A 9286-nucleotide genomic window follows, 5' to 3' on the forward strand; every position below is an offset into this window, starting at 1 on the left:
TAATTGAACCCCGTCACTATGCAATGTTGAATCCTAATTGAACCCCGTCACTCTATAATGGAACCCTCAGTAAACCATCACTCTCCGACTCAAGCCCAACTCGTCACGGAACCCGACACAGTATCCCCCTTGAACCCGCAAATAAGTCGCCTTACTTTCAGTTGCAAAAATTTAATCTTAAATTTAGTGTACTTTCCGTATTTCCCCCTTTTCTTACTTAGTGTGAAATTTCAATTACCGCTTTTCTGAAAATTCATCCGCCCAAAACAAAAAATTCACAGCCCAACCCCAAAAATATAAGCCCAAACCCAAAAATATAAGCCCGACCCATTTACTTCAATTCCCCTAAATTTTATAAATATTAATTAAATTTATATTTAATTTTATATTTAAAGAAAATATACAAATCTATATGAAATATTAATAATTTATTTACTTTAAGTACATTTACATTCTACAAAAAATGCAAATTATTTACATTTATTTTTCAGTTAAATTTAAATAAAAAAAAAGGTCTATGGCAACACAGTATACCGTGTTGCAATAAGGAAGATATCTATGCCAACACCAGAATTGTATTGAGCTATAGTAACATGTTTTTATATCTATTGCAACACCAAAGAAAAATGTGCAAATAGGCCATCTATGGTGTAGTCCTTCAGCCATTCTAATTGCTAATCTGAATATGTTGAAGAGAATCCAACACAAAACAACTTTCCTTGTTCCTTCTTGAAACACTTCTTCACTACTTCAGTACACGGTTCATAATTACTCCAATCAAAAACCACCTCACTATCGGAGACCTCCCAATGCTCAAAGAGAACAGGTGAAGGTATGGGAGAATTAAGAATTGGAGATTATCTTTATCGAAAAAATTCATCTCATCACGAAGAGGAAGAGAATCCTCAGGCGCACCCTCAGGATTAGGAGGAGTTGGCGCACCGTGATAGTTGGAGAGATAGGTGGGGAGAAATAGATTTGTAAGAAACCCTTAAAGGACTTGCTTCAACATTCATTCCAGTCTCTACTCTTCTATATCTACCTGCATTAAGCTCCTTGAGCCAATCACCTAAGTCCGTGTCCATGGGGGCTGGGGATCTCTCTTTCAAAACTAATTTCATCTTTCCTTGTCTTTGTGCTAACGGAATGTCGTCTAAGAGAGAGTTACTTGAAGAATCATCCATGAATTTATCTTTATTGGATTCTTGAGTAAGGCGCGTCTCTTGTTCGAATGATTCCGGAGTCCTATGAGCGTTTGGAAAATCCGGTTTGAAAGCGATGGCTGGAGGAGAATAAATTACTAGCTTGGTGTGAAAATTTTAAAATGGATGAAAGGGAGGGGACGCGCCCTCGTCTTCCAGCTGTCAAAATAAAAGAAAAGTCTATTGAAGTCATGTCCAAAGGAAAAATAAAAAAAATGAATACATAAAAAATGATTACAACGAGGAGGCGCGGCTTAAAGGGAAAGATGCGTCCTTATTGTAATATCATCTTAATAGATGTCAAAATAGAAGAACATGGGAATGTAACATACCTCAATAAGATGGCGCGCCCTATTTGGGATAGAGGACGTTCATATCTAATTTAGAATAAAAGTGGATGCCATAAAAGTCCTTTATAACGTCTCCTATACTAAGATGGCGTGCCCTAAAACGTACTTTAACTATGAAACCCTAAAAGGTATATTTCATAGAAGCCCTTTAGGGCGTGCCCTAAACTCAAATTGGCATACGAATCCCTAGGTAATAGTTGAAATTCTACGAACATGAATTCAGATTTTAAAATCCTAAAATTATGAATCTAAATTAATAATATGAAATATATAAACATATATACACACATCAGTTATGAAGAACATATGATAGAAGAAAAAGTATATGAACAGTCATAGCAATATTGGATACAATTTACTTGGTGAAATCTGATAGTAGAAGAAAAAATCGAGTACCATATTGGTTAATAAAAATATTGATTAATAAAGATTGAGGAAATGGTAAAGAACAAGTCATTTTCGAGCCGAAAGAGCCTTGAGTTGTCGCCGGTAGAAGTTTCTGAGAAGAGGGGAAGTAAGAAAGAGTAAGAAAAAGTAAAAAAAACAATAATTACTTGTATTTATAACTGACAGAGACGTGGGACAGTTGTCAATCCCATCAATCATGTTGATCACATTTCCCAAGAAAAGGGAACCGTTTCAAATTTAGAGGACGCGCCCTTATGAAGGAGCGCCTCATATGAAAAGACAAGTCTACACAAATTTTTAAGTAAATAATTATGAAAAATGAAAATTCCAATCCCATTTTCAATAGAATATGAAATTTGGGGGGGGGGATAGTTGTTATGTCCTAAATTTGGTATGAATGATATTCGGGTCAAAAGCGGGTCAAGTGAATGAAATTATGGTATTGTTGCCAAGATCCAGGAAAGATAGGGCAAGCTCACTTTCCCTAAAGGTCGAGGACGCACCCTCTTTAAAGAATAAATCAGAATTTTCTTGAAACCTAAGGCCCGCCCTGCAATTGGGACAAAAAGAAAGGGGTTTATACCTAAAGGGCGCACTCTCAAGTAAATAGATTGTGATTGATTTCTGAGGGTGGCACCTAGCCACAAGTGTTAGGGCGCGCCTTAGGTGAATTAGATGGCTTAGATGCGGCCTTAACATATTACTTGGACAAGTACTTTGAATGCTTCAAGGAAGAAGGAAGAAGATTTTTAATAACGTATTTGGTGCATGTACTTTATTGAAGAACTCTTTTCTGTAATGCAACCACAGAAAGGCGGTGTCCGTGGTTAGAGACCTCCAAGGGTATGCTTGGACGGAAGGCCTCCTCTTGTAGTCAATGAGTGTCCTCATTGGGAATGCTGGGTGATTTCTAGTGTGTGCTTTGGGAGCTCTGTCTCTGTAGTCAACTGATATCCTCGTTGGGAGACTTCGGAGTATCATGCACTTTGCACCCAAAAACTTGAGATCACTTATCTTGAACCACGGTTATACCTGCGTCCATATATTAGAGTGACAACTGGTAGTGGAGGGTTATCCTGGGCCACGGAGATGCCTTATTTGCGAAGTCCCGAAGCTGTGGACGAGCCTTGGGCTTTTGTGGCTGGTCCTCGTCGATGAATATTTCTAAAGCTAGTAGAAGACGATTTGCAGTAGGTTTCCTATTGGGTCTCGGGATGAGAAATCTAAGCCCATAGGTTCCTTGTTCTCCAAGAACTACTTGGTCTTGATTTCCTATAAATTCGGGATACGTAGGCAAATTGTAAGGGATCAGAATTAGGGATGACAATCGGGTCAGATCGGGTCGGGTATTGCAGAATCCATATCCAAACCCAAAAATTTTATCCATACCCGAACTGAACCCGAAAAATACCCAAACAAGAATACCCGAACTTGGTCTATCGAATTTCGGATAGGATTCGGGAATAATCGAAACCCAAAATTTTTTGAATTGGATATTAATACCCGAACCCGAAACCTGAATCCGAACCCGAAACTGAAAATTTGTATAATTATTGATATTGAAAGTGCTTGGGATCGAACACGCGACTTGCAGAGAAAGAGTTTTAACGTAATTTTCAACCATTGCACCACATCATTAATGGTGTTACTACATAAATAACTATTATTTAAAAAATAAACTCAATTGATACCCAATTTTTTAGATTTATTACTAAAAGATGTTTTATTAACTTTATAAACCCTATCACCCGTTTAAATGATTGAATAATTATATTTCATTAAACTTTATAATTAGTTATTTTTTAACATAAATATAAAAATATATGTTCTAAAAATTATATAATAATATGAATGTTGTAAATTACAGAATATATATACTATATAATATTATAATGTGTAATATATAAAATTCTAATATATATTTAATACATATATATATCATTATATAATAATTCCTTTTTTTTCGGATTTCGGGTTCAAACCAGGTTCAGATAATGTTTCGGATTTCGGATCGGGATTCGAATCAGTATACCTAATATCCAAATCCAAATCCAAGTTTTTTGTGTTTAAAAATTAAATCCATATCCTAGTCTAAATCCAAAATATCGGGTTCGATAAATCTAAAATTTTGGATTTCGGATGGGGAATGCTTCAGATTGGATTATTTTGCCATCCCTAGTCAGAGAGCGCAAATGAGCCACCACTAGCTCTAAGCAATCTCAACCACTAATTATCACAATCACCAAAGACTGTTCACATTTTTAGAAGAAAAACCACCGTCACATATCTTTTTTCCGGCTACAAACCTTGAATTTCGTTGCTACCAAATTTCTGGTCAACATCTTGCTATATTTTAGTACGTGGTGTGTTACCACCGTTAGTGAAAGTATTCCTAGCATTCGACTGGTTGTTACTGAGCATTTAATTGCATTAACATCACTTGCAATAGATGTTGTTGATTATATACTTTAAGTTAACACAACTAATTTAAACAAAAATTCAAGTTAATCCGTATCTAATTTATCTTGAATCAATAGGCTCAGTATTAGAGTAGCGGATATAGTACTGAACCCGATTTTAAGTCTTTGTGGCTCGTGTTTTTGATCCTACATATTTCTGCACTAGATTTGGTGCAAATTTCTCTTATAATTTCTTTACTCTAATGTTCGGATATAGCAATATTGTTGTATGGTTCATAATCACGGTCACTTCATTTCAAGGATATACTGTATGAGCTGAGCAGTCGAGAAATTTGGTAGTTTGCAGCTAATAAAATCATATTATTACTTATTTAGTTGTACAAGAAAATTATGTGAATAGTTGGCTGTAGAAATTTGTGATTCATTTTGTGCACTCCTTTGTAAAAATAGAATGTAAGTCGATGTTCTATTGTACTTATTGTTAATTGTAGCATTAACTTTTACTGTAGGCGTAGTTTCCACCTACACAAGTTCATGCAAATGTCCTCCAATTTATAGATGTACATTACAAAAACATTTTAGTCCCTGAACAAGTACGTACTAATATCTATGGCACACGCCTCCTCATGGAGTAGCATAATCAGATTGCAAGTGATGATACAGCTACTCTATGTGGAGGAGTGACTGCAAGCTTATTTTATAGTTGCAAATTCGTAACATAATCATAATTAATGATTTAAACATTACCAGCAGTCTAGATTTGCTCTCTATCTCTTTCTGTTCATGGAACAAGAAAAAGAGTTTAATCAGATAAGGAGTTGTCATAACACAAACTTGCCAACAAATTGCAGATCCGCGAGGCAAGAATATTCTTTTTTCAAATGAATATTCTTTCTGTAATTAATCCGTATTTGGTACTTACCAATCATTCCGCGAGGCAAGAATATTCTCTTTTCAAATGATTCAGCTCTGCTTCAAGTTCCCTAGTGCGTGCCTGTTTGAAAAAAAGAATCATAAAGAACAATAAGTAAAGTACAGAAGAAAGAAATTATGCAAGTCCCTCTATTATCCACTTCCCTATTTATAATTAACATTTTTTCGTACCTTTCAATCATCATCTCGCTTGGTCCCTCTATTATCGGCTTCCGTCCACGATTGTTCAATCCTATTTCATCCAAGGAAACGGCACCCATTTCTCCAATATTTTCACTTCCATGCACACCACTAGCCACTCCATAAAAACTTGTGGCTTGTGGTCCAAATGGAGCAGGGACATCAACACTGCCATAGGGTAGCTGAGGATGAGGAAGCAGAGGCGGAGCTGGACGAGGTTGAAAGAAAGGACGAGCAGGATGAATAGTTGGCTGTAGAAATTTGTGGTTCATTTTGTGCACTCCTTTGTAAAAATAGATTATAAGTTTCACTTATCTAAGAACTAAAGAAATTCACGATTGATGTTCTATTATACTTATTATTTATTGTAGCATTAATTTTTATTGTAGCCGTATATAATTTTCACTTACAGAAGTTCATGCAAATGTTTATAAGTGTACATTACAAAAATTTTGCCACACAAATACACCAGTGCACTTCTATTACATATGATATAATGTAAAACATATCGAAAAAGAAAACCTGGAAGTAGAAATATCAATTACAACAAACTGCCATCTGACTGTTTTAGTGTGGACAACTCAAAGTCCTCCTGAATGTTCCCCGTTTCTCTTTTGCTTTTTCCTGAGCTTCAGTTTTTTCTGCTTCCAATTGCTGCAAATTGTTCACAAGGAACATCTCTAGTTAATATACAAATACTGAATGAAAGCAAATTCCTAATGCTTAACCACGAGTCACTTGATTGCTGAACAATTACTTACTAATATTTATGGCACACACCTCCTCATGGAGTAGCATAATCAGATTGCAATTGAATATGCATGGTACAGCTACTCTATGCGGAGGAGTGACGGCAAGATTGTTTTATAGTTGCAAATTCACTAAAAATGATAATTAATGATTTAAACATTACTTGCTGTTTAGATTCGCTCTCTATCTCTTTCTGTTCAACGAACAAAAAAAGGAGTTTTATGAGATAAAGTGTTGTCATAACACAACTTGTTTTATAGTTGCAAATTCATTCAAAAATGATAATTAATGATTTAAACATTACCAGCTGTTTAGATTCGCTCTCTATCTCTTTCTGTTCTTGGAACAAAAAAAGGAGTTTTATCAGATAAAGTGTTGTCATAACACAAACTTGCCAACAAATTGCAGCTATACAGCCATCCGTATTTGGTACTTACCAAACTTTCCGTGAGGCAAGAATTTTCTTTTTTTCAAATGATTCAGCTCTGCTTCAAGTTCCCTAGTGCGTGCCTGTTTGAAAAAAAGAATCATAAAGAACAATAAGTAAAGTACAGCAGAAAGAAATTATGCAAGTAAAAAAGATAAAAAGAGCTTGTACCTGTTTTTTGGCCCTAGATTTTGTGGCTGCTTCCCTATTTATAATCAACTTCGTTTCGTACCTTTGAATCATCATCTCGCTTGGTCCCTCTATTATCCGCTTCCGTCCTCGATTGTTCAATCCTATTTCATCCAAGGAAACCGCACCCATTTCTCCAATATTTTCACTTCCACGCACACCACTAGCCACTCCATAAAAACTTGTGGCTTGTGGTCCAAATGGAGCAGGGACATCAACACTGCCATAGAGTAGCTGAAGACGAGGAAGCAGAGGCGGAGCTGGACGAGGTTGAAAAAAAGGCGGAGCAGGACGAGGTTTAAGCTGATAAAGCAGACGAGGTGGAGGAATTTGTGCTATAGCACCTTCTTCCCGGAGTACCCCTATCTTGACCAGAAATTCTTAGAATGTTATTTCTCCATCTGATGGCTCGGGTGACACATCCACTGTTTTCTGGTCTTGTCAAGCTCATTTGTCTTGCAGTGTCACTGCTCCCTTTCGGGGTCTGACCAAAGTGATATTGTGGATTCATGTTGTTAAGACTTGTACTGGCTTCCACTGTTGGCATCACTGAGTTAGCATTCTGTGCCTGAGCTTCTTCTTCAGTCCAAATGCTGTTTATGAACTCTTCCAGATTCATGGATCCAAAGCTTTTGCCATCAGTAGTGAGTGTGTTCGGAGATCTATCCAAGGAAGGAGATGTATCAATCCTTGGCTGTTCTGGTTCTTCAATATGTAAGGCTGATTTGACATCGTGATCAGACTGACCATTAGAGATTGCCTCCATTTCTAGACTTCTTGATAGGATTCTGGAGTTTTTGTTAGTCGCTGGTGAGGCATTGCATAAGAAAAAATTAATCAGTCTCCTGGGAGGTTGATCATTACATGTGATAATTCAGCAAATAAAATATTACAGTAGAATTAGCAGAACACACATGCCAGACTTCCAAATTCAAGTATTTATTATTCATAATAATCCTGTAATTTATAATCTCATGAATGCTAGTTCAACAAGTAAAATAAAAACCAATAAAAATTTTTTGATCCGGTTTCTCCATTCAAGAACTTTATGATCCATATATTTATTTTATAAAAGATTCGGTTAACTTACTCATAGGCACAAGTTGTGTAGAAGAACATGAAGCAGTTAGGTGTACCTCTACAAATGTTTATATCTTTATAAATTGTCTCTCTTCCTCTTAATCAAGAAAACAAGTATGAAATGTTGAGGACCTTACTCGTTGCTACAAATTGACATGAACTTGATTAATAGAGAAAATAAGTACCAAATATAGATCACCTTACTAGTTGCTATAAACTGATACAAAGATATAGTTGTTGAATAAAAATATATATAAATAGCTGATAACATTGAGATACTTAAACAGATGAGGAACAAATAACGTATAAAAATAGAATGACATGTGTATTAATAGATTTTTCTGCATGACATTTTGCTATTTTTCAATCTACTCACGCTTGTTTGTGAATTAAAAAAACTTATGTAAATCTGGCATACTGACTCACTCACTTGATAACGTGTCGATTAATACACTCTTTTGCATGATTTTTTGTTTTTTTAATATTTACTGATTTTCAAATAAATGAACATGCCTGATGGCAAACACCAGTGTTAATAGAATTTTATAAATGACATTTTGTTACTTTTTAATTTACTCATGTTTACATTCTATTAAGATGTAAAGATCATAAATAATTTTTTTTGTATTTTACTTACATTTCTGTAATAGATTTTTATATTTGACTTTTTATTATTTTTCAATTTACTCAGATTTACTTTCTATCAAGATTTTAAGATGATGAATATTTTATATTAGTTTCTTACTTTTTAAACATACTCATGATTTTTTTAACCTACTAGTGTTTTTTATGGGGATTTTAAGACCACTTTTTCTAAGATGACTCCTTTCATATTATTATTATTTATTCATTTCTTTCATATCTTATATTATACAATTGGAGAGAACTTTTTGTAAGATACCTCTTTCATAATATTATTATTTATTCTTCTTTCTTATATTATACAATTCATGGAGTCTAACTTAATTTAACTTTTTAACTTATAAGTGTAATTTGAATATAACTTATAAAGTAGAATGTGTTCTTAAGTAGATGTGGGTCAAATACAGAATTGAAACTCATAAACTATTTTCTTAGATTTTTTTAACACTAATATTAAAAACTTAAAAATAAATTTTAGAAAACATCAATTAATTAATTTTTCACAAGCTATAGAGTTTCAATATTGAAAAATTAAATATTAAATATATCGACTATATAAGTCTTAAAATAAGTAACTTAATCATCAAAATAAAAAGTTAATATTTTCCCAAAATTTTATTTTTTTAAAAAAAATTTAGAAACAAATAGTTTTAAATTACTCATAATTATTATCTCTTTTCTAATAGATTTAAAATTATTATAGAA

General features: G+C 34.2%; 1 protein-coding gene across 1 annotated transcript; it reads right to left on the reverse strand.

Annotated features, from left to right (window-relative positions):
• Positions 1-6060: 6060 nt before the first annotated feature.
• LOC141679272 (uncharacterized) lies at positions 6061-7625 on the reverse strand. The gene is made up of 4 exons (XM_074485776.1): positions 7220-7625; positions 6842-7119; positions 6681-6753; positions 6061-6173 (listed from the first exon to the last, which is right to left on the reverse strand). The coding sequence occupies exons 1-4, from the start codon at positions 7623-7625 to the stop codon at positions 6061-6063; spliced, it is 870 nt and encodes a 289-aa protein (XP_074341877.1).
• Positions 7626-9286: the final 1661 nt, after the last annotated feature.

Source organism: Apium graveolens, chromosome 8 (assembly GCF_009905375.1).
Source record: "Apium graveolens cultivar Ventura chromosome 8, ASM990537v1, whole genome shotgun sequence".
In the NCBI taxonomy this organism is placed as follows: Eukaryota; Viridiplantae; Streptophyta; class Magnoliopsida; order Apiales; family Apiaceae; genus Apium; species Apium graveolens.